Source organism: Camellia sinensis, chromosome 6, assembly GCF_055761805.1.
Source record: "Camellia sinensis isolate YWXY chromosome 6, ASM5576180v1, whole genome shotgun sequence".
In the NCBI taxonomy this organism is placed as follows: Eukaryota; Viridiplantae; Streptophyta; class Magnoliopsida; order Ericales; family Theaceae; genus Camellia; species Camellia sinensis.
This window is the reverse complement of record NC_138966.1, coordinates 129,755,045-129,782,249: the sequence shown is the minus strand read 5'-3', so window position 1 is coordinate 129,782,249 and position 27,205 is coordinate 129,755,045. Positions and strand designations below refer to the sequence as shown.

At 35.6% G+C, this 27,205-nt stretch overlaps 2 protein-coding genes across 2 annotated transcripts in view; both read right to left on the bottom strand.

Annotated features, from left to right (window-relative positions):
• Positions 1-19,438, bottom strand: part of LOC114295080 (sucrose transport protein SUC8) — a 33,008-nt gene extending 13,570 nt beyond the window's left edge. The window contains exons 1-4 of the mRNA XM_028239276.2: positions 17,742-19,438; positions 16,345-17,271; positions 10,573-10,636; positions 10,287-10,330 (exon numbers count right to left, since the gene is read on the bottom strand). Coding sequence (XP_028095077.2) covers positions 10,287-10,330; positions 10,573-10,636; positions 16,345-17,271; positions 17,742-18,101 — 1,395 coding nt within the window. The 5' untranslated portion in view covers positions 18,102-19,438. The remainder of the gene's footprint in view (positions 1-10,286; positions 10,331-10,572; positions 10,637-16,344; positions 17,272-17,741) is intronic.
• On the bottom strand, positions 19,264-24,751 carry LOC114295063 (sucrose transport protein-like). Its single transcript, XM_082874742.1, has 4 exons — positions 23,235-24,751; positions 22,093-22,156; positions 21,935-21,978; positions 19,264-19,792 (listed from the first exon to the last, which is right to left on the bottom strand). Exons 1-4 carry the CDS (start codon positions 24,519-24,521, stop codon positions 19,616-19,618), a joined length of 1,572 nt encoding a protein of 523 aa, XP_082730868.1. The 5' UTR covers positions 24,522-24,751; the 3' UTR covers positions 19,264-19,615.
• Positions 24,752-27,205: the final 2,454 nt, after the last annotated feature.

Sequence of the window (27,205 nt, the reverse complement as noted above, 5' to 3'; positions counted from 1 at the left end):
TGATTCAGATCAAATTAGCAGATTAAATTCAATTAACTTAAGTTATAATTATTCAACTTAAGTTTTGATTAATTAAATAAATTGATTGAGCCTATATATATAATAGCTCTTATTCTTGAGCTCAAAATATGAGAGAATTAGTGGGCTTTGTAGAGAGAGAGAGAGAGAGAGAGATACAACTTGAGGAAGAGAGGTTTTTTTTTTTTTTAGAGAGCTTAAGGAAGACATTGAAGAATAAGCTTAAAGCTTCATAATTCAACAAGTTAAGGTAGGAATTTCTTAAATTCTTGAATTTAAGACATCTACATTCATATTTTCTTGAAAGTAAGCTTAATTGAGAAAGATTCATCCATGATTAAGAATGTTTTGTGATGTAAATTGAAGTAGGACACCTACATGAGTATAAATTTATAGAAAACCATGTTTAATTGAGAGTTTTTGGGTGTAAATTAATGTTAAAAATTCATGAGCATAAAATTGAAGAATTGAAATAATTGAGTTCGTATTTTGCACACTGTCTGCTCGAGCGACCAAGCCTTTTCAGTATATTTTGACATGTTATTCTGTGTTCACATCTTTGCTTCTGTCTTCTTCTGAGTATTTCTAAGCATGAATTAAGACTCATTAAGGTACTGATATGTAAGGAAACAACATGTATAATTGAATTAGAATTAGAATGAGAAGATAAAGTATGTGATTAGAACAATGTGTTCCAATGTATTTGGTATATATGATATGTAGGTTTGAACGTTGTGTAAGGACACCAACCTATTCGAGGTGAGTAATCTCTTTGTAACGGTATTTTTGTATGAATTACTTTGCAATTAGTTTTGTTGGATGAAGAATTATGAAATGTGATGAAGTTTATAAATAAGTTCTTTAAAATTAAAAGTTATGCTTTGACATACCGAATTGTGTACAATGTAATTTGTTTCCTGAAAAGGAAATTTGCTAAGGAGTGAATGATTTCCCTTTGAACAACTAATAAGAAAATATGTATTGATCATTCAGTAACCACTGTTTTGTCTATGATCTGTAAATGATGTTCTGTATAAGTTAATGGACCGTTGTAAACGTTTTGTTATCAATGACAAGTTTTCTAAGAAATTATGTTTGATAAGAATGATGAGCCTTCCTATTTGATCAATGAATGTGACACCATGAACATGTGTTGTGATTATCAAAAACTTTCATTATGTTTATGTCAATCCCTAGTGGTCGTTATGCCTATGTCAACCCGTTGCGGTTGTTATGTCTAAGTCGATCTGTTACAATCGTTATATATAAGTCGATCTGTTGTGATCATTATGTATATGTCGATCCATTGCGATCGTTATGTATATGTCGATACGTTGCGATCGTTATGCCTATGTTCTCGTTCCATTGTGGACGTTCTGCTAATTTGCTAACCAATACTATTGGATCACATCACGAAATGAAAGTGACATTGAATGGTATGAAGAACTTTATGACTTTTGAATGTATATGTTTCATAAATACTCTGTTTCGTCATGAACATTTTGTATAGTATTTTGCTAAAGGTCTAGGAACGCTTTTGACAATGTACTGTGCTATGTGTTGATCTATGGAAAGTTTACTGAAGGTTTATGGAACTTTATTCATTAGTACAAGTATTCGAAAAATATTTTGAACATTGTTTTGCTTATATAAGCTGTGAATCCTTACATTGGGATTATTCACTAGGCTCTAGCTCATTGTTTAATATATGTATGTAGGTGATCGGCACTGGATCAGAGTTAGTGGCGCCGACCCAAACTCTTTTTTTTGTCAAGCCAACTATTACGCCTCACCGCGAGGTTCCAAGCCAACACGTGTCAAGGCTTTGGGTAGTTTAGATTCACCTTTTAAAAAAATGATCTAATGGTAAGAGTGGTCTATGACTTTTGTTTGTACTGTTTTGATCATGGGATTTAATTTCCTAACTTGTGTTTCATTTTGTATATAAGTGTTTATGGACTTAAGTGTTTGTGCATAAATAAATATTTGAAAGTGGGTTTGTATATTTAAGTCCTCACAACTCGTTGGACGTTATTTTCTATTATTGAATTGGCTTCCGCCAGCCCCCTTTTATTGTGTTATTGTCATTATAGGTAATCATGGATTACTGGCCGGTTACAACGCTAAACCTATAAGGACGGGTTTGGGTCGTGACAACATCTCAATGGACTTCATAGATGGATTGCCTCGGTCTAAGCGAGGCAATGAATCTATTTAGGTGATTGTGGATCGAGTCACCAAGTCTGCTCATTTTATTCCTATCAGTGTTCACTAAACTGCGGATAAACTGGCTATGCTATGTATTCGAGAGGTGGTGCGCCTTCATGGCACGCCAGTTTCTATAGTTTCGGATCATGATCCATTGTTTGTAGCAGATTTTTGAGAGATTTTTTAGCATGCTTTGGGTGCTAGGTTAGACTTGAGCACGGCTTATCATCCTCAGACGGATGGGCAAACTGAGCGGGTAAATCAGATCTTAGAGAATATGTTGAGAGCTTGTGTCCTTGATCTTGGTGGTAATTGAGAAGAACACTTGCTATTGGTGGAGTTTTCTTATAATAATAGCTATCACTCTAGTATCGGGATGTCACCTTTTGAGGCTTTGTATGGGACGCAATTTTATTACCTGCTTGTTGGATTAAGGTAGGATATGTGCCGTTGTTAGAACCAGAGTTGGTGAGAGAGACCACAGAGAAGGTGAACATTATTCGAGAACGTATTAAGATAGCAAAGAGTCGTCAGAAGAGTTGCGTTGATAGAAAACATAAGGGGGTTAAGTTGAATGTTGGAGATTTTGTGTTTTTGAATGTCTCGCCGTTGAAGGGTATCATGCGGTTCGGAAAAAAGAGAAAGTTGGCACCTAGATTTGTGGGACCATACGAAATCACTGAGAGGATTGGTAATGTGGCTTACAAATTAGCTTTACCACCTACTTTAACTATGATTCACAATGTGTTCCATGTATCTATATTGAGGAAGTGTGTACAAGACCCTTCCCAAGTAGTATCACCAAAAGTGTTAGAGATTAGTGATGATCTTATGTATGTGGTGCGACAAGTTATTATTCTAGACTGGGATGTAAAGCAGTCACGCAGCAAGAAAGTGAACTTGGTGAAAGTGCAATGGAGCGAGGATAAGAATGATATCATTTGGAAATTGGAAAAGAAAGTTTGGCGTATGCACCGGGAGCATTTTGTTTAATACTCTTTCCTATCGAATCTCGAGACAAGATTCTTTTGAGGTGTGTATATTGTAGCGACCCTAATTTTTCATAAGTCATTATTTATTATTATGATTATTATTACTTTATTTTATGCTTTATTAATTGCGTGATTACATGAGAATTTAATGTGTTATGTAGTTAATTTAATGTGTTGGTTAATTATATATAATTAATCTGAATATTTATATATATATATATAAAGAAATTATTTATATAGATTTTATATAAGATATTTATATTTATATATGTTGCAATTAAGTTTTATTTGGAAATTATAGTATAATAATATATATTAGGTTTAAGTGTGCTGCCCTTTAGAAAAGAAGAAAAATAAAAATAAAAAAAGAGAGAGCAGTAGTAAGCCCAGAGAAAGAGAGAGAGAGAGAGAGAGAGAGAGAGAGAGAGAGAGAGAGAGAGAGACAGAAAGAGAAGAGGGCATTGTGGTTCAGCCGAGAGTAAGAGAAAACAGCGAGAGAAAGAGGAAGAAGAAGAAGAAGAAATATTAGGGTTTTGTTTTGGTGGCTCCATTAGTTCTTCAAACAATTGTTTGATCTTTTAAAAAAGTATTGAGTACAAAATCCTTTTTCCTTTATTTATGTTTAATTCGTTATCTTTATTTATTTGATGTTGGTTTGATTTTGTATTTGCACGTAGATGATGGATTGATTTCATTATTTGGTTAGATGTGTATGTAAAGTTTAGGGTTTTTATATGTATTTATTTTATAGTTGTAATTACGCTCATGGTTATATGAAATTAAAATAAATTAGGAATCCATAAATGAATTCGTTATACTCCACCATGACCCCATGGACTGTTGTTTTCTTTGAGTGCTGGTGAGAAAGAGCACTGAGGATTATAAGATTTATTTGAATGCGTTAGGCTTGACATTGTTATGTTTATTCTCATGAATAGATAAGAGATTGTGTATATATATATTGTTGTCTTGTTCTCAAGAGTAGACGAGTGCTTTTATTTACGCGCGTACGTATATGCCAACCATCCGGGGAGTGTGGGTCAAACTCAGGATGATATCCCCGTGCAAGTTTGGCTTCGGAGCAGTGTTAGGTATACGGGAGGCACATGGGATATATGTGTGGGTTGGAAGTGAAGGGCCGAAGTGGTGGAGTTAAGGTACAAAAAATTAAATATAAACTTATTGGTATAGTTTGAATTACTTTGATTTGTACATCTTGAAAAATAGTAAACAATCTTGATAAATTATGAAATTTGGGAAGAGGCATGTATACGTAATTCTAGACAACTTTTTCTAAAAAGATCGATTAGAACTTGTAATCGAATGATCTTAGTTACAACAGTTTTTGTTCATTTTAGCAGTGCAGATTTTAGACACTGTTTTAACCTACGAAACAAGCTCATTTTTTTTTGGTTTCGCATAATCTGAAGTAAAACATTATTCTGAACACCTTTCGTGTTTTTAACTTTTTCAAAAAAAATCATCTTTGGGAAGTTTCTTTTCATTTTCAACTTCAAATTTTTCGATTGAATTATGTCTAGGTTCTTCTATCAACTTGCTCTCTCAACTTATTCAGTTTCTACTAAATTCATTCACGAAACCTTTTAAGAAATTTAATTCTGTACAACTTTTGTTCTTTGAGTTTTGGTCAATTCAAATTATTTAAGCATGAAACGATGCATTTTTATACTTATTCAGCAAGTTACTTGTGATTAAATTATACTAACTTTTTTTTTTTTTGCAGAATGGTGGGTCTTACTAACTTTTTATGTAGGGCTGATCGACCATATTTTTTTTTATTATTTTGTTTATTTTATATTCAATTTATATTCAGTTGTATACGGGTAAAAAACTAAATGTCACTGTATCTCGAGAAACTACTCATTCGTCACAGTGCGGGTGGAACTACTTGTCTTGTCCCGTAATAAGAATTAAATGTACTTTTGTTTGTGTCTGATAGACACGTGGCTTTTAAATCTTGTACTCATACCAGTATATCTGTATACTGACCCGTTTTGTCTGTTGGCAACTCGAGTGCGTTCTATTTGAGCGCAATCGAGCTTCCTTTGATAGATTAGTTGGAACTACTATGGTGGCGAGAAATGACTATAGTTGTTGGACATTTCATTTGGATTTCTTTTATTTTTTAAAGTTTAGAGTTTAGGGATTGATATTAGTTTATGTATTTATTATTTTTTTTATGACCTTAGTATTTTGACAATTTGACATTGTGGGTTATTTTACGACTTTACATTATTTAAGTTGTTTTGACTAGTTGTTGCTACTTTAATGTTGGAGGTATTTGATAGTTATGAATTTATGATAGACAGTTTGGTTGGCGTTTTGTTAGTTTTTTTTTTTAATCCCTTGTAATCTTTTAAGCATTGTAATTTACTTAAACCTTGTAGAGACAAGAACGTTTAGATTTTGTTTCACCCCTAGGATTTAGATGATGGAATATTGATTAGGGTTTAGTCCTAATTTAATATTTAATTGTCCAAATATTTGGACGTGACAGCAACCATGTGTATTTAAATACTATTACTAATGCATTTAGAACCCAGATGTATTTTAGATGCTAGATTGCTGTTCCAATAGGAATTTTATTATTTTGTCAAGTACTTTTCTTAATAGCTTTGAATGTGTTTTATTTGATGTATATGGTCCTAATGATAGTGTTAGAAGGAGAAGGGTGTCGGATAGCTTGACTAGATTAAATCAGTTCTATGAAAAATCTTGGTGTCTAGGGGGTGATTTTAATGAAATCAGGTGTGTATTTGAAAGAAAGGGGTGTTCTAGGAGAGATAGGGGTATGAGAGAGTTTAATGAGCTAATTGACAACCAGGAAGTGTGTGATATGGCCATGATGGGAAGAAAATTCACCTGGTTTAACTTATAGGAAGGTGAGAAGTGGAGTATGATTGATAGGTTCTTACTCAGTTCGGAGTGGATGCATAAGTTTAATGTTAAATTATGGGGGTTAACAAGAATAATCTCAGACCATTGCCCTCTCTTGTTCATAGAAGATGAGAGGGACTGGGGTCCAAAGCCATTTTTATTTCTTAATGCTTGGTCCTTGCATCCAACCTTCTTAGCTATTGTGGAGAAAACCTAGACTGAAACTACTGTGATGGGTTGGGCTGGTTTCCAATGTCTAAAGAAACTCCAAGCACTTAAACTGGCCTTGAAAAAGTGGAATAATGGGGTCTTTTTAAATGTGGAATTTAATCTTAAGCTTCTTGAGGAAGAACTACATTGGCTTGATTTGGCAACGGAAGAAAGAGCTCTAAGTAAGTCAAAGTTAACTAGAAGAAGGGAGGCACAAGTGAAAGCTTGGAAATTGAAAAGAAAGATGGAATGGATATGGATGTAGAAATCCAGAACTAATTAGGCATTAAAATGAGACAGGAATACAAAATTTTTTCACATTATGGCATCTTCTAGGAACAACAAGAATGCATTGAGTTCAATAAATGTGCAGGGGGTTATAAAGGAAGAACCCGAAGATGTTAGGGCTGCAGTCCTACAGCATTTCAAAAATCAATTTACTGAATTTTGGTCCAGTAGACCAAGCTTATCTGGCTCTTTTAAGTCCATTGGGGCTACTGAGGTTAGAGTTACACTAGAAGCTAAATTTATTGAAGCAGAAATAGTAGCAACAGTAAAGAACTGTGAAAGGAATAAGGCAGCTCGGCCTGATGGGTTCAATATGATGATGTTTCAGAAATGTTGGCTGACAGTTAAGGGTGATGTGATAAAATTTATGAAGGGATTCCATCAAAATTCTAAGCTGGTTCATGGAATTAATAGTTTCTTTGTGACTTTTGATTCTAAAAACTGACAATCCTACTTGCCTTAGTGAATTCAGGCCTATTAGTCTAATAGGTTCTTTGTATAAATTCTTACAAAAGTTCTATCAAACAGGATGAAGAAAGTAAGGCCAAGTATTATTAGTGAAGCTCAATTAGCATTCATTGGGGGAAGAAATATTTTGGATGAAGTATTGATTGCGAATGAAGTAGTAGATGGATGGAAGAAGAACCAGAAGAAAGGAATTGTACTAAAACTTGATTTTCAGAAAGCCTATGATTCCATTAACTGGGATTTCCTCTTCTCTATGCTCTCTAATTTTGGGTTTGGTGATAAATGGATTAGTTGGATTCGGGAGTGTATATCCACAGCAAGAATTTCTATCTTGGTAAATGGATCACCCACATCTGAGTTTACTCTTGAGAAAGGATTGAGACAACGGGACCCATTATCACCATTTCTATTTAATATTGTGGTTGTGAGTCTCTATATTTTGTTGGAGAGAGCTCTGCAGAGGGGTTTGATTAAAGAGGTAGTGGTAGGATCAAATGATATTAAAATCACTCATCTTTAATTTGTAGATGACACAATTTTATTTTGTGAGGTAGAATGGGAGGAGACTGTTACGATAAAAAAGATTCTGAGGTGTTTTGAAATATTATCTGGGCTAAAGATTAATTATCATAAGAGTGTGGTATGTGGGGTTGGGATTGATAATGATCTTACTAAAGAGTTTTCTACCAAACTGAATTGCCTCCACCAAAGTCTACCACTGAGATACTTGGGACTGCCATTAGGTGCTAGTCTAAGAAGAATGAGGACATGGCAACCAGTTATTGATAAATGCAAACAAAAATTGGCTTATTGGAAGAGGAGGTTCTTATCCTTTGTTGGTCGATTGACACTAATAAAATTTGTGCTGTCTAGTTTACCAATCTATTACTTATCCTTGTTTAAGATGCCAGCAGGAGTTGCTAAGGAAATAGACAAAATTCAATCTAGATTCCTGTGGGAAGGTGATGAGCTTAGAGGGAAAATTCATTTGGTTACTTGGGAGGATATTTCACATAGTAAAAGTCAAGGAGGCTTAGGAATTAAAAGACTCAGACTTATGAATGATTGTCTGCTTTTGAAGTGGTGGTGGAGGTTTGGATCTGAAAATGGTACACTGTGGAAGTAGGTGGTCTGTAGTAAATACAATGAGGCTGGTAGACATTGGTGGCCATTATCTATGGTAAATTCGAAGTCTTCTCAGATCTAGAAAGATATTATGGGTGTTGCCTGGTCTAGACCTGAACTGATTGAATTTTTTAAGAGCAAGATAGGTCTAGTTATTGGGGATGGGAGGAGAGCTCAATTTTGAGAGGACAATTGGATTGGCAACGTCTGCTTGAAAGAGCAGTTTCCTATATTGTACTCCTTATCAGTGGACAAAGTTAAATTTGTGAATTTGGTGCTTAGTCGGAAAAATGAGTTTGAGGAGGGAAATCTCTGCGTCAGAAGAGTCCTATTCCAATGGGAGGGTGAGGATAGGGCTGCAAACGAACCAAGCCGTACCGAGCTTTGCTGAGCTCGAGCTCAGCTCGTTTATTTATCGAACTTGTTTATTGAGCTCGAGCTCGGCTTGAGAAGGAACTGGGCTCAAGCTCAGCTCGGCTCGTTAATTTTAATGAAACTCGAGTTCGGCTCGGCTCGGCTCGATAAATTTTTTTTAATATTATTTAATATATAAAAAATGTGTTTGTATTATTATATTTATATATTTTTAATATATAAATAATGTATTTATATATATTTATATATTATTTAACATATAAATAATATATTTATTATATAATTTAAATAAAGATAAACGAGTCGAGTTTAACGAGCCGAGCTTATGCGAGTTCGAGTTCGGCTCGTTTACTAAATGAACCTAATATTCGAGCTCGAGCTCGGCTCATTTACTAAATGAGCCGAACCGAGCTGACCCCTTAACGAGCCGATCCGAGCTTGTTCATGAACAGTTTGGTTCATTTGCAGCCCTAGGTGAGGAGTTGAGGAGGTTATAGGAGATGGTAGCTAATGCACCTGCTCTTAGGGAAGGGTCAACTGATAGGTTGAGATGGACTGTGGATACATCAGGGCTCTTCTCTATTGCCTCTGTATATAAAAGATGTCAGTTGAGTCTTGGAAACAATAGTAAAGTAGCATATTTTATTTAGAAGAATGTTTCTCCACCTAAAGTTCAGTTCTTTGGATGGTTAGCTTGGAAAGATTGGATTAAGGCTTCTAGTTATCTCCAAGGAATTGGAGTCCTCAGTGGTGTTATTGATATTAGATGTATTTTCTATAAAGATGAGGTGGAGAGTGTCAATCATGTGTTATTGTTTTGCCCCTTTACTTGGAAGATTTGGTCTAGAATTTTACACTGGTGGGGTATATAGTGGGTAATGCCTAGGTCTATTAGTAGCATATTTAACTGGTGCACTGGTCTTAAGCTCAAAAAACAGGAGAAGATGATCTGGCGAGCAATTCCCCTGGCTGTGCTATGGTCAATTTGGAAACAGAGAAATGACCGCATTTTCAACAATGTCCAAGTGAATCTTGATGGTTTGTGTGAATCCATTAAGGTTAGGATTGCATTGTGGATTAAAACTTCTTGCCCATCTATCAAGTACTCTGTTAATAACTTAGTTCATAACCTTCAGCAAGTTAGATTCTACATAAGGGGTGGATCCTGAGTTGTCTGGCAGTATTCTACCTTGCTTCAGTGGAGCCCGCTGCAGTTGTTTGGTGTTGTTTGTTGGTGGTGTGCACACAGATGTTTGTTGTGCTCTTGGGTGTGTTTCTCGCTCTTTCTTGTTAGTCTCTCATCGACTCTGTAGTTGTGCTAACAAATGATTAGGTATTCCTCTTGGTGTCAACCTAGCTGAGATTGAGGGTTGTACTTTGATGCTTTCTACACTTTCTTTTCTTTATTGATGTATTTTCATATGAAATGCATGTCTTTTCATCAATAAAATTCTTTTTTGCTAATCAAAAAATTATAAAATAATAAAATGTTAAACATACATTGATTTATTATTATTTTTTTTACCACTTAATATAAAGATAATAAATCTCACGTATATTTATTCACACGAGTCTTACTATTTTTACTTCTAATAGTATACATTTATGTACACTCTAACTCTACAAAATAGTGCCATAGTTAGGTAATCTTTGTAAAAAAGAAGACTTACTTCATGCACGTCATGTTAAGTGTTGAATCTTTACCTGTGGTATCACAATTGAAAGATTTAGAACGCCCAAAGCAAGGCCTGCAAGGTTCAAACATCCGAAGTGTCTTAGAAGGAGAACCGAATATAGTAGTCAAACATTGTTTCATAATTCACATAATCTTTAGGGAGATTTATAATTCAGTGGTATTTCAAAAACATATTTATAAATAAATGAAAAAATTTAAGATTTTAATTATTAATATTTATAAAATTTACTACTCATATGTAATTTTTTTTCCCTTCTAAATTTGCATTGAATTGTAATATCCCCTAATCGTTACCTTGACCTGCGCCAACTGAATTGGAAATTATGGAAGTTAGAGCAAATGGAAGGCTATAGGTCACCTGCACAAATATAAAATATTTAATTGTATCATCACCAATTATTTCTCAACATTTTATATCATCAACTAACTGTATACTTCTTTAGAATTTATGATTAAAAAATTAGTGAAAAAACAGTAGTATATTTTTTTTTTGATCGGCAAATAAATCTTTATTGATGAAACATACACAGTATGATTAGAAACATCAATAAAGAGGAGCTTAGAGCTAACACGAAACTCCAAGCGCCTGTTGGTGAGGAACCAACAAAAAGAAAAGAAAAATAAAAGATGCTCCCACAAAAGTCTGATAGGCATTGAACAGCCTGATGGGCATTCAACCCAATTGACAATCAACCCATGTACATTAAACCCGTATACTATATCAGATAGGCATTCAACAGCAACCAATCCAGATCATCACACAGCTGAGCAGACCATATCAGAACCGGGCCAGCAGCAGAGCTATCTATCAAATGACATGAAGACTGTCATTTGAGAATTGCTGAAACAAGCCTTCTGAGACCTGCAAACTACTGAAATACAATCCTCCCAAATTCAGGACAGAACAAAAACTTCACAGTTGCAGCAACACAGATAAACCAGAAAACACAGTGATGTAGAATACTGCAACAGTGAATAAACCAGCAGCCCAGAACAGACAAACAGAGTTGCAGACAGAGTTGCGACCAAGAATTCAGGACTAGATGCCCCAAGATGAACAACATCAGACCAAATTCTTGACACTGAACTAGTCTCTGGAAGGGAAGGTACCCAGCCACCAGCACCCAGACCATATTTGCACCTCACTACTTGTTTCCATATAGCTTTGTCCTCCACACCAAACCGCCACCACCATTTTAACAAGAGGCAAGCATTGACTTCTCGTAGATTTCTAAGCCCCAGACCCCCTTGTGACTTATCCACTGTTAAATCAGCCCATTTCACCAAGTGGACTTTCCTCTTAAGTTCAGATTTGCCCCATAAGAATGCTGCCTGAATCTTCTCAATCTGTTTAGCTACTCCCACAGGGATCTTGAAAATAGATAGAAAATAGATGGGCATACAAGAGAGGACTGACCTGATCAAGGTTAAACGGCCAGCGTAAGATAGAAATTTCCTCTTCCAATTAGCTAGCTTCTTTTTCACTTTCTCAATTACAGGTTGCCATGTACTTTTCCTATTGGGATTAGCCCCTAGGGGTAGACCCAGATAATTAAAAGGGAGTTTTTGACTACGGCAGTTGAAAATGGAGGTAAACTGGTTAACCTCACCATCAGGTACACCTACACCACACAACAAGCTTTTGTGGAAGTTGATCTTTAAGCCGGAAAGCACCTCAAAGCAACGCAAAATTCTCTTAATGTGCACCAATTCACCTCGGACCGCCTCACAGAATATGATTGAATCATCAGCAAATTGCAGATGAGAGAATTTCAACTCAGTAGGCCCCACAGAAGCTCCTTTAACCAGCCCCAGCTCCTTTGCTCTTTCAATCAAAATGTTCAAACCTTCTGCTACAATGTTGAACAAAAGAGGGGATAATGGATCTCCCTGCCTGAGCCCTCTCTGAGGAGCGAATTCTTTTGTTGGAGATCCATTGACCAAAATAGATACTCTGGATGATGAGAGGCATGATTTGATCCACCCCAACCATTTCTCCCCAAAGCCGAAATTCCTCATCATAGAAAGTAGAAACTCCCAATTAACTGAATCATATGCCTTTTCGAAATCTAACTTTAGAATGATGCCTCTCATTTTTGCAGCTTTCCACCAATGTACTACTTCATTCGCGATCAAAACACCATCAAGAATAGATCTACCACCCAAAAAAGCTGTTTGAGCTTCCCTAATAATTTCTGGCAGCACTCTTTTCAACCTTTTTGATAGCACTTTTGCAAGAATTTTGTAAACTGAGTTAACGAGACTAATGGGTCTAAAGTCACTTAACTCACAAGGTTCCTCCCGTTTAGGAATGAGAGTGATGAAAGAGCTATTAAGACCTGAGACGATCTTCCCCTGAGAGTGAAACTCAGCCATAAATTGAAGAACTTCACCCTTCATTATCTTCCAGCATTTCTGAAAACAAGTCAGACTGAAGCCATCCGGTCCCGGGGCCTTGTTCCCGTCACAATCTTTAACTGCCGCCCATATTTCCTGTTCCGAAAAATCTGCTTCTAAGGATTCTACCTGCCCAGCAGAATGGATGGATGCAAAAGGGCCTAGAAGCTTAGGCCTAGAACTCCACGACTCAGAGAATAATTTCGAAAAATGCCTATGACCAGCTAGCTTCATTGGGTTAGGTTCCACCACTCTAACCCCATCAACCACAGCTGAATCAAGGAGGTTTCTTCTTTGCCTAGAGCTAGCCATCAAATGGAAAAACCTAGTATTCATGTCCCCACATTTAGCCCACAGCATTCTAGATTTTTGATGCCACAAACTTTCCTTTCTTCTATGCAAATTCCAAACTAGCCCTCTGACTACTCTCCTTGAATGTGCTTCTGTTTCTGACAATGCTCGTTCTTCAGCCACCAAATCCAAGGCGTGTAAATCCTCTTCCGCTTTCTTAAGGTCTGTTTCCACATTTCCAAACACCTCAATATTCCATCGTCTAAGACTGGCTTTGAGAGAGGCAAGCTTCCTCAACAATCTAAACCCCGCCCAACCCTGTTGATCTTGAACCTCCCATGAGCTTTTTACTGCTGATATGAAATTAGGATGAAGTAGCCAAGCATTTATAAATTTGAAAGGTTTAGGGCCCCAATTCCTTTCATCCTCCTTTATCATGACCGGACATGATCGGAAATCGTTCTGGGCAGTCCCCACTGCTTGAAAGAGAACTGCTCAAGCCACCTACCCTCCAGGAGGAACCTATCTATCCGACTCCATCTCTCCCCGTCAAGAGCATTACACCATGTGAATCTCCTCCCCTTCATGGGCAGATCAACAATATTCAACTGATCAATCAACTTATTGAAATCATTCATACCTCTTTCCCTTCTGGAGCACCCCTTCCTTTCGCTGAGGAATCTAATCTCGTTAAAATCTCCACCCAAACACCATGGAGTCGGGTAAGAGATTTTCAGACTCTCTAAGGATTCCCACAATTGACTTCTTCTACCCACATCGTTGGGAGCATATACATTCACCATCTAGCATTCAAAGGACTGGCCACAGATACCTGCTAAAATGATGAAATTTCTGGAGCCACAACAATCAACAACCTTGAATCTGTCAGGGTGCCAGATGCACAGTAAACCTCCAGCCCTGCCTTCGGCCTCTACTCCCATATACTCCATTTTTTCGAAAGGCCAAATAGATTTAATGAAACTTACCTCCAGATTACTTGTCTTGGTTTCTTGAAGTAATACCACATCCACTCCTCTTTCTTTTAAAATGCTTCTAACTTTACTCCTTTTCTCTGGCCTACCTAGACCACGCACATTCCATGACAATATCTTCATAAGACAGACTTCATAACACCTAAACTCCTACGCTGGGTATTCAGACTTCAGCTGCCCTAACCCCATCTGAAATCCTTTCCAAATCTCGAGTTTCCAATTGGACAATCTGCTTTGCCACGATATCCTCTTTTCCACCAAAATCAATGCCTAACTTTTTCCCAAGTTGTATTGTTGCTTCAGCCTCCTTCATCAGATTGCCCTTTTTTCTGTTTGATTCACGGGTGACCGAGTGTGAGCTGGAAATTGCAGCAGCTGTAGCTCTGAAGATGGCCCCCCTACTGAAGCTTTGAGGTAAAATTCTACCCTGCTGGAGAGCCTTACCACCCTTTTTGGCTGTAACACTCCTCCTTGCTGCACCCTTTCCTTTACAGATAAGAACCAATTCCCCCCCAACCTGATCCGACCTGCCCTCACCATTCTGCCGACAAACTTGGGCTCTCTCAGCAAGGAGCTGTGGACTTGCCACACAGTCACTCATATTAGATAAAGAAAGCCCAGCTGGCCTAACAGGGCCAGCTTCACCTTGGGCTCTGGGGATCACTACTTCCAAATTAAAATTGGGCCTTATAGTTTCAGGCCCACTAATACTCATCAACAACTCATCCGTGTGATTGCTTCCGACTAGAAAATGGGGCTGCTCAGCCACCTCTTTTGAAACTTCGCCTACACACTTCAGAGCTACATCATGACTATCATCCCCTTTTTTTGAATTTTCCAAGCCAGCTCCTAACACCCCTATCAGGGGTCGAAACACCTTCCTGTCCCTGTCTTCCATACAGTCTTCCATACAGTGTGCAGTCCCCTCAACTGTGTCTTGCACTACACTTACCAACTCATTAGAAGCTGCCGCATCAGGTCTACTAACACCTTCCTTACCTACCACCACCCTACCCTCTAAGTCACCGGAATTCATGGCACTCTGACTGCCGGAACTGGAAAGTAAACCCTCAGAACTCTGATGTCTGCATTCCCCAGCTCTTAGACTATCCGGGAAAAATAACTCTTCAATCACCCTTACTGGGTACTGCTGCCCATTACAATTTAGTATGATCACTTGATTAATGTACTCAATCCTGCGAGTAATGATCCTTACTTTTCCACACGCTAAAGACTCCAGAGAACTCGTGGCTTCATCAAGTTGAACGACTTCTCCCCAAATGTTACCCACCGCCTTGAAGGTGCCAACATTCCATAGATTAAGAGGAATGCCATGACAGACCAGCCAAACACACCTTTCTTGTTGAATGGTTTTACCCTTCACTCATTCGTCCATTGAGTCACACCACTCATATATCCACTCCTCTATTCTACCCTTCCAATCTTTCAGATGTGCCACTGACTTGAAGGATAGAAGAGCTATACGACCACCACCATCCTTTATACAAACCTCCATCAAGCCTCGTGTGCTGCATTCTTCTTTGAAAGCTTTAAAAGAGAAGAAGGATTTAAGCTTAATAACTAAACTTTCGTAAAGCCAACCATTTCCAACTTCCTTTACATCTATGGTTATCTCAGTATTCTCCTTGCGTGTACCTTGTACTACATCAGCGAAAGATCTCTGACCATTGAACCCTGTTGTAGTTTTACCGTGCTTCCAATGCTCCATCTGTACACTCTTTCCTTTTCTAACCTCCTCCTTCTTTGGATACTGAGCATCGCTTCCAAACTCTGCCAATCTCACTTTCAGACTCTTATCATCACACCATATTCCATTCGCTTTCTGAACTGCTACCCTGGCTGCTGTAACACAATCATACCTCACAAAACCAAATCTTGAACCAGTAGCTTTCCTCCTCTTATTTGGGATGAATACATCCTTTACCACACCATAGCTACTGAACAGTTTAAAAAGACTTCGTGGCACCATAGATTCCGGCAAATTATCGACAAAAACCGTGATGTATCCTGCACCCCTATAGTGGATCTGTTGGTATCTTGGCCTTCTCTTTCGGGTCACCGGTGTCCACCCCCCTCTCTCCATTTTTGTTTCAATTTAAAAAAAAAAACAGTAGTATATTGTCTTGAATGTAGTGATATAAAACCTATAATAATAAAAAAATAAATAAATCCAACTTAGAGAATGGATTAATACTCCTCCATATCTTGTTACAATGTTTAATTAACATCAATAAAAAAAAATTTAATGATAAAAATAAAAATTTAAGCTCATTTTTATTTAAAAAGTGGGGGGAGGAATAAAAAGGAAAGGAAAGGAAATGATTTATCATTGTATGTTGGGAAGAAGTTGATTTGAAGTACTAACCGCTTGTGGGATACCCAACAAGGCGAAGAGACATAAAGAAGCCCGCCTGACTTCGGATGGTGGCAGCACAAGGCTACCTCCATTGCCAGCGACGGCGGCGACATTTCTTGCTTGGTCAGCCATGCTAGTGATCACCACCGTCATCGCCATGCCAACCGCCAGCAAAAAGTTTCCGAGACTCCACACCTGCTTCACGCCGCCGAGAACTTGCACCAAAGGCTCAATAGCCAACGATGTAATTCCAAGTGTCAACACATACCACACTAGTCCTAACGCCCCGGTCGAAACCCCTTCATAGTACAACTCTATTTCTTCAGCAGTCCCTTCCACACTCCCACCGTACACCTCTTTCCCCATCCAATCCGTGTCGTACAACAAGAACGGAAACCAACCGACCCAATTCAAGCTTGTCAGGAATAGTAGTATCCACATCGGCTTCGATAAGCTCTTCAATGCCAACACGATCTGCTCGAAAAACCCTGTTGCTACTACCCTTTCATCATCCCCATCCCCTATAATCACAATCGCAACGTTCTCTCTTCCAGTGGGGGCCATGAGTGGTTTCTCCCCCACTAAGGTCACAGCGAACGCAGTTATTGTTGTCAGCATGAAAACAGAGAAAAGAAAACAAGCTTTGAGATTCGCGCAATGCTCATCACAAGCTTCTGTTTTTGTGAACGGAAAAATTTTGTAGAGATTGCTGTAAGAACCGAGGCCGTAGCCTATTAGGTTTCCGATGGCCATGAAGAAGGCGAATATGGCGTTCGAGATCCTCAGCATGGCCTCGTCGTTACCGGAGATATCGGCTAGGAAAGCTCGACAAGGACCTTGCAACGTGTTGTTTCCGATGTCGAGCAACCAAAATCCTAGCACAAAGATGGTGACTGATGCAGGCTTCTTTCCTTTTTCAAGACTATCGCCCAGAACCTGTTAAAATATTTTAATAAAAACAAAACAATTATTTAATCATTTGATTTGCGTTTTAATTAACCCATTCAAATTTTCATTTAATCACTCTCTCTTATATACATCAATCAATTATTTTTTCTCTCTACTCTCCCCGTCCTCAATTATTTTTTCTTTCACACATATCTACTCAACTACAACAAAATATCAAATCATTCTAAACTCTCATATTCCAAAATTATTTCCAAAATATACAACCAAACAAACCAAAAAATTTATTAACTCTCTCCCCTCTCTCCCCAAAATTTTTTTTGAAAATTTGTCTCCCAAAACCAAACCAAAAACACCCTTAACCTTTTCCTTCCAATTTTAATTTACCATTATAAATTTAAATTTAAATTGTGTCTATAGCATGCTAAAGCTTTACGGATTCTTAAATTACGTGCATGTTAGTTTATTTTTCTGTCAATATGAACATCATATCATTCTACCTTGCCAATATCTGCTGCGAAACCAATGAGGACAACAGCGGCGACGATCAGCATTGCCCCAGTGACAATGAAGGGGCGGCGGCGGCCAAAGCGGGAGGTGCAGCGGTCACTATAATAGCCGACGGTGGGTTGGACAAGCAAGCCAGAGACGGGTCCGCAGAGCCAAATAAAAGCAGCCCATTTGTGAGGGACGCCGAGTAGCTGTACGTAGGGCGTTAAAAGCGAGAGCTGCAATGCCCAACCGTATTGTACTCCCGCGGCAATAGAAGCTACGAGAATTGCCTTTTTTAGTGGGCTTGGTTGTTCCTTTTCTTCAAAGAATTGCTCATATGGATACTGAATTTGAGGTTGATATACCATGATTTTATTTTTTATTTTTTTTTTTAAATGGCCAAAACTAAAGGACAAAAGCAAGTGCAAAAAGTATGATGACGATGTCAGACCATCACAACTATGGTTAATGCCGAGAGTATGTGTGTGGATCAACAACGTTGTTGTTGATACCTCACAAAGTATTGCGAGAAAATACCCAACAGTGGTTGGGCATAGGAGGAGAGAGAAAAAGAGAAAAAGAGAAAAACTATGCTAATGTTGCAGGCTTTGAGAGATGGAACATTTTAGACATCGAATAAAACACTCAAAAAAATCATCCATGAGAGAGATAATGTTTGTGAAAGTTTGGATGGCGGAGAGAGAAAGAATGATGAGAGAGATTGGTGGATAGCCGCTATGGTGGTTGTTGGGTTTAAAAATGGGTTGTAGGGCGAGATAAATAAGGCATGGCGGCTGTTAATACGGAAGATAAGAATGGATTATTTTCGGTCTATTTACTGATGGAACATATGACAAAATAGGTGAGTTAATCTATTCATTTAATAAATTAATTTAAATGGATTGGATTGAATTGTATGGATTGACAATTGTATCCTATCCATTCATTTAAATTAGAGCATTTTTATTTAAGTTCAAAAATTAAATTTATCTTTTAAACTTAGTGATATGTCAAAGATAATTGGTTAATAATTAAATATTCTTTGATTATTAACTAATCATCTTCTTCATATATCATTAGATTTAGATTTAGAAAATGAATTTAAAAAGTAAACTTGTTTATATTTTTTTTTTAAATTATTGATTTTATTTGTATTAGATGGCGGAGGTAGAGTAGCGGCAACAAATTAAGAATTTAATGATCAAATTTTTTTGTCTTTCATAATGAAAATTTTGTTATAAAAAACATTTAGAAATCAATGTCTAAACGGTGGTCACAAAAAAAAAAAAATTAGCAATAAATATTTAAAAACAATTTTGTATAAAAAGTTTTACTTTTTGAAACATAAATTTTAATCTCAAAAGAATAATAATTCATGATTAAATGTTTAATTTCGTTATTGAAAATATTATAATAATATTTTGACAATTAGAATATTATTTATATGCAACAAATCAAATACAAAAATGATTTCAGTTCTGATTACAAGAACATGAACAGTAAAACCCCAATTCCATCAAACAACTATGATTTATTTAGGTCCCAAACAAACTATATATATATATATATATATATAAGTGTTTTTAATGATTAAAACATACTATCACACAAAGCCCAATCGTGAGATTAACCACCGGTCTGTAACCACGCTTAGCGTATATATACAGTAATTCTTGCATTCTAAAATTACACTCCCAAAAAAAAAAAAAAAAAAAGAAAAGGGTTAGGCTCCAACACCCTAACATTAGAAAACACTTATGCACAAAAAAATACTCAAAAATTTATTGTGTAGTCTGGATTTAATTCATGTATTTTGAGATTCACATATAAAGTGAATCTGAGTTGCACAATAATTTTTTTGGTATATTTTTTTGGATGAGTTTCAATGAAAAGTGACGGTTGTCATTGAAGCTTTGGCAGTGTCGGGCGGCGGAGATGGCAGCATAGTAAGCGCAAACACCCCACTTGCCGCAGCTGCAACGGCTCCCACAACAAATGCTGGTAAGTTTCCACCACCAAACAAGGCATCCCATGGTCCACTTGCAACAGACACTACCATCTGTTTCAACATTTATTAGTACACAAATTAGTTCTCACTTTGGCTAAAAGTTTTGTATTTCTACAAAAAGAAGTAAATATTTTCAAATACGCAAATATTTTAATATAGACAAATATTTTGAAATAAAATAAAATAAAAACAAGCCTTTCGTGAAGAATCTTGTTTGCCTTTTTTTTTTAAAAAAAACAAAAAAAACAAAAACACAAACCCTTTTGTACCATGTGTCACATGCTAATGTAAGGTTCACATCACTGTACTAGCAATATTGAAGCTTAATCATATGCTATAAAATAGTACCAATAATGCATTTCCCACTTTTACGTGATATCTTGTCTCCTTTTGATTTTAAATCACATGGTGAATTTATTTTTATTTTTGTTTATATAAAAGATCTATTTTATTAATTATTTTCTTAATTTATTTACCAACAATCACACCAGTCACTTCGTTAAGGATAAAAATCCTCATGATTTATGGAGTCATATCATGGCAGGAAAAATTATTGGGAGAAATATCACTTGAATGCAATCTTTAAAAAAATAATTATATACTAATAATAAATTTTATAAACATTAAAGCATTATATTATAAATTTTTCTATCAATTTGTAAATATTTTTTGAGAGCATTATTGATCTATAATTTTTCTATTTTACAACAAGAGCGTTTAGCGTAGTAGTTGTGTAATACATTTTTTGGTATGAAATATCATGTTCAATTCTTATGAAAAGAAATTTGATATCGTTTATGATAGTGCATATTTTTTCCTAGTATGAAAGTTGCTCATAACTAGTAATTGTTGGGCTTGATAGACTTCATGATTGGTTGTATCAAGTTTAGTGATAAGTGATTATTGACTTTTCTAGCGCCTTGTTGGGCTAGTATTTAGGGGTATTTTGGAAAGTAAGTTAAGGCTTAGTTTGGGAAGACTAAATAAGTGTACTTTTTGACTTTTTATGAAATATGGGTAGGGTTTGGGTTGAGTTTGAAGTGATGTGTTAGAGAAGTGATGTGACTTAAATAAGATGATGTGACTTAAATATGATAGTGACTTTTTGACTTTTTGTCTTTTTTTAATCATGTCAAACTTGACCTAAATGTCACTTCTCAATTTTTAGTCTACTTTATTTCTCACAAAAAAAAGTTAAAAAGTCATTTTTTAACTATTTTTTCAAAACACCTTTTAGTATAATATTTTTTACATTTGTAATTATTTTATCATCTTAATGATTGATTAAAAAAAAAGTTTTAAAAAAATTCTCCATTATTTATTTGCACAAATTCTACATAAATAATTAACATTTTTTTGGGATATGATCACACTATTGAATAACTTTCGAAGATGATTGGTCTCACCTAGCATGGAGGGTCCTCCAAATTGCTTGATATTTGTGCGAGCTTTTTCTCAATTATTTGGGTTTTTTTTTTTTTTGTTTTTTGTTTTTTGTTTTTTGAAGTAGATAGAAAAGAAGTGAAAAGAAAACTAAAAGTTTAGAAAAAAGAGTAATGGTCAACATCATTAATTTCTTGAGACAAAAAAAAAAAAAAAAATCATTAATTTCGTAGCCTCCTGTGTGTACATCTATACAAAAAAAAAATATATATTAAATTGATCCGATAATTATAATTAATTGATTTAATCATATTTGTTTTCGGAAACATAAACAATTTATTTTTAAAATAATACTTATCATCCTTTTTTTAAAATGTAATAAAATTATGTGGTTATAATTATCGAATCAATCTAATTTTTTGATATATAAACTATACACTGAGACTTAAAAGATCAACTAATCGGATTATAAAAATGAGACCCATTATGAGCTCACAGCCCGAACTAAACTGGTGGGAAGCCAATCCCAATAAATATTTTTCACATAATTTTTATATCAAAAGATAGGGCTTGTTGGAGTCCATCTCCAATCAAACATCCATCATTGTCTTTATAATTTTAAAAATATCATTAACATATTAATTTAAATGTATTTTCTGTATAAGCTTTTTTGCTTCCAAGACAATAGAAAATTCGTTACTTTTTATTTGGTTGGGGTAAAAAAATACTAAAAAAATGAATAAATGCTAGTCCAAACATAGCATTAAGTCAAACTCATGCATGGATAGTAAATATAATTATAAATCATACCTGTGGAATAACAATTGCAAGATTGAGAACCCCCAAAGAGAGACCTATATGGAATTCAAACATCACAAAGACATTAGGAGGAGGATATATATATATATATATATATATATGAAATGAATCCCTACAACAGTAGTTCAAATTTGGTACAAGCTTTATACCTTGTCCTGCACCTGAAGTGTTGGAGAAAATGGATGCTAGAGCAAAGGGAATGCTATAAGTTACCTGCAAAAAGTTCAAACAACAACATAAAATATTTGCTTGTTAAAAATAAAAAAAAATAAAAACATAAAATATTTGCTAATTATTTGTGAATAAATAAATTTAAAAAATCATTACAGATAAATATATATATATATATATGTTCTTTTTATTTTTTGAAATTTATTTACAAATATTTAATTTTCAAATGAATATAGACTCGGTGCATAGGTTACCTTTTCAAAGGCAAGTCATTTTATTAAGAAAAATCTTACGGATAAGCGATTTATTGACTGATTTTTTTATTTTTATTCTTGTTTTTTTAATTTTTTATTATTATACATCATCAAATGGATTCCACATATAAACTACACCACACTTTAAACCACAAATGATGTGGCACAAGAGTGAAATTCTATATTATTAAATGTATAATATATCAAAAATTGACATATATAATATCACATTATTGTGATTTTTTTTTTTTATAAGTTTTAAGCATTCTGTTTAAAGAAACGGTTAAAGTTATTATTTAAATATTTTAATAATTTTAAATTTTGTACAAGTTACACGTGTGCATAAAAATCTCATAAAATGCTACGTGTACATCAACTCTAAAAAGATCTCAAAACAAACAAAAAATGCTACCGATGCTAAAAATTATAATATTAAATTTTTTATCAAATATGCCACGCGTGAGACTTACATAAAACCCTCCCCTTACACGGTATTTAGGGTTGGTTTGAAAGTATGTTATTTTAATAATTTTTTTAATTTTTTAGTTAAAATTTAAAGTAAAAAAAATTAGTATATTTAAAATGATTTTTTAAATTTTTAAAAAATATATATAAAAAAAATAAAAATAAAAAAAGAATCTTTGCCCCTTTAATATAAATTATTAATTTTTTAATTTTTTTAATAATTTTTTAATTTTAAATTAAAACAGTAACAGGATGATGTGTCAAAAGTTTTTGAGCTAAGCTAATCCAAAGCTAACGACTATGTCAGACTGTGGATATGATGATGCAAAAAGAATTCCTAAAAAATCCAATACACCACGCGCCAAAATTTAATTTTCACGATAAAAAGTAGATTCGCTCACCGCTAGAGGGATTCCGAGCACTGCGAACAGCGTCAGCGCACCGACCTTGACGCCGGTATCGGGAAGCGAGGCGGTGGCCCCGCCGTGTACTGCAGCGAAGTGGCGGCCGGCCTCGGCCTTTTTGGTGATTAGCACCGTCATCGCTAAACAAACCGCCAGCAAGAAGTTGACCACGCCCCATAACCGCTTCACGCCGCCGATTCCACGCGCCAAGTACTCCGCCGAGAGGGACACGAATCCCAACACCACCGAGTTCAGCATCAGCCCTAATGCACCAGCGCGCACACCGTGATCGTACGCCTGCCCTTCCCCTACTCTCCCTCCGTACACCTCCCTACCCATCCAATCAGTATCGAACAGCAGGAATGGAAACCAAGCAATCCAGTTAAGACACGTCACTAAAAGCAAGATCCACATCGGTCTAGGCAAGTCCTTTAGAGCAGCGAACATTTCCCCGAAGAAGGGCACGGGATTAGCCTTTCCCCCTTCCTTCTCAGCCTCGTCTTCCTCACCGGTATTGCCCGGTTCCGGTTGCGACACTGGAAGTTTGTTTTCGCTCACTGTGGTGAGGGCTATGGTGGTTAGAGTGAGTAACAGAGCGATTGAGAAAATGAAACAGGTCTTGAGATTCGCACAGTAGACATCACAAGCGTGAGTTTTGGTGAATGGAAAGGCTTTGAAGAGGTGAGTGTAGGAACCGGCGGCGAAGCCGAGGACGTTTCCGACCGCCATGAAGAAGGAGTAGAGGGAGTTGGCGGTGCGAGTTTTGCGGTGGTCGCCGCTGGAGATGTCGGCGAGGAGAGCTCGACAGGGGCCCTGGAGAGTGTTGTTGGCCACGTCGAGGATCCAGAAACCAATGACGAAGACGGAGATTGCGCGCGGCTTGGCGGTGGAGCCGCCTATGGGGTCTCCGAAGAGGTGCCCGAGGTCGGCGGCGAAGCCGATGAGGAAGACGGCGACGGCGACGAGGGCGGCTCCGACGGCGATGAAAGGGCGGCGACGGCCGAATCGGGAGGAGCAGCGGTCGGAGTAGTAGCCGACTAGGGGTTGGACGATCATGCCGGAGAGAGGGCCGCAGAGCCAGATGAAGGCGGCCCAGGTGTGGGGGATGCCCAGAAGCTGGACGTAAGGGGTGAGGAGGGAGAGTTGGAGGGCCCATCCGAATTGGATCCCGGCGGCGATTGAAGCCACCGTTATTGTCTTTCGAAGCTGCGATTGTGGTGGTGGTGGTGGTGGTGGTTGAAGTTGGAGGGCATTTTTAGGTTGTGCTGCACCATCGCTCTGCATTGTCTCTCTCTCTCTCTCTCTCAATTGTGTGTGCGGTGTGTAGTGTGCATGTGATGCATACGCAGCGTAATTTGGGAGTGAGCGAATTGTTTTGGGTGTTGTGGTATGGAATTTATAAGGGTTTTTGGCGGCATTGCTTGCTTTTTGGGGGGTGGGTGACTCAGACAAAGACTGGGATCTGTGTTGCACATTTTTGGACCACTATTACCGCCCAAAAAGCCTAATGACGTAAGAGCAATGCAAACGTTTAAGTCCTACATAAAACCTTTTTTTGGCATGATATTGTTTTAAAAAAAAAAAAAAAAAATTTATCATCTCAATTTTGATTTGTTATATAATTAATCATGTGGGACTTATCTCTCTTATTATGAGGTGTTTTGAGAAGTGAGTAAAAAGTTGACTTTTAATTTTTTATCAAATTTTTTGATTTTTTAAAAAATGATTTAAAAAATTGGTAAAAAGTTACTTGTTGGCTTTTTGGGTTAATACTTGTTTGGATAAACTACCGATACGTCCTAATAATTAGACTTAATTTCCATCAATTCCTATTAAAAATAAGCCTTGATAAAATTATTGCTAAAAATAATTTTTTTATGACAATTTTTTACATACATCACTAAAAATTAACAATTAGTGATTTTTTTTGTCATGATTTTTATAAATTATTGCTAAAACTTACAATTAATGATATATTTTTATGACAAGTTTTTCCTATAGGACCTATTAGACAAAAGTTCACTTATTAGGATCTACACGTAAGTATCTTTATTTATTTACGATGTCACATCATAATAAAATGACCAAAATACCCCACCCAAATTAAGAAATTTACCCTCAATGGAGGGTAGTCTTGTAATTTTACAACCTGCGTTTTATGATCTTCCCATATCAGCGGCCTGCATTTTCAGCTGCTACATGCTGCGTTTTTGAGCTGCACAAAACGCAGCTTTTTTTGAGGTTCCCAAATCACCACTATATCATTATAAGTAAATTTAAAATTTAAATTATAAATCTCTATCATTAGTCATATTACTACATGTATAAAAAATTTATGCACAGATTGATCACTATAGTATGCGCATGTGATTTTAATGGAAAAAATGGATAGCATATTAAAAAATGAATGACTTATTTGTGAGTTTGATTACATAAATCATAGAAGAAAGATTTTGATTTTAATTATTGATATTTATTATGTTTTTCATTTATTTGTAAATATTTTTCACTAACACCATGACACTGTTATTCCTCCTAAAAGTTATAACTGAAAAGAAATTGAATTATAAGTAAATATCACATAAATTATAAATAAATAATTCTTGAATTATAATCAAACAATGTTATAATCAACATCACAATACTAACAATACAATATGTCATAACTAAATAAAACTTATTTTATTTTATTTTATATATCCATAGGAATATTTCTTTAAAAGAATAATGACGACATAAATTCTAGTACTAATCCAAGTCCTCTACTAAACAACACTATATCAAATTTTGTATAAAATTGTCACTAGTAGTTTCGTTTTTCTGTTTTTAACTGATTCAAAATTTTAAATTTTATTAACTTTTTATTTGCATTTTTATATTTGTTTTAATTAAAATTTATATATTTAAAATTTTGTAATCAAGATCTACACTTTTGTTGCTTACTACTTCCGTCCCAAAATGATAATTCCTTTTGGGAAATTCAATTTTTTTTTATAGTACGATTATTGTACTTTAAAAATATATATTTTTTTTAAATTACCTTTTGATAGTACATTTTTTTAGGAATATCAATTGTCATAATTATACTTTTTGTGTTATTAATGAATTTAAAAGAATGGCAAAATAATAAATTTATATTATTTTAGTACTTAATTTTTAAAAATAGATTAATATTTTAGGATAATGAAAAATGAAATAAATTATTAATATTTTGAGACGGAAAGAATACTTATTTTAATCCATTGTTTTTCTTTCTTATCTGACTAAGGCCTTGTTTGGCAACTTGAAGTTTTAGTCAAAAAATTAAAAAGTCCCTATAAGTTATCGTATTACTCTCCCTACTTTTTTAAACATCATTTTGTAAAAAGATAAAAAAATTACTAAAATAATCTATTTCTAAACCAAGCCTAATGAGACCTGGACAGCATTTATTAACATTAATGTGTTTTAAATACATAAAAAAATTCTAAGGTCCCTCCTCACTACTCTCCTTTTTCCTTATCAGGGAAGCAACCATGTGACAAAGGCCAACACTTAGGTTTATTTGGGAGCATTTAAATAATATTTTTTTGATTTTTTTATATAAAAAAAGTATATAAAAAAATATAAAAGCCATGTATATACTTATTTAAATAAGTGCTTTTATATTCATTATGTCAAACAACCCCGCAAAAGAAAGTATCCTATCCTTTTTAGCATAACACCGACTTTCAAGCCTAAGCCCATCTGCCTTCTGGTCGGAATACAAATCATGATTCATAGTAAACAAAAACAAGAAAAAAACCAAAAAAAGAACGACTTTGCACAATGAAAATTTTGCTGTCTAAATCAGTGAAATTTCTATTTAAGCAATGAAAAATTATAATACGTGCAGACTAATTGCAAAAATTAGGTCCCGATTTCCTAATATAGGATTAAAATGTTCAAATTGAGACATTCAAAATGACAAATTTTCGTTCTTTATTTTG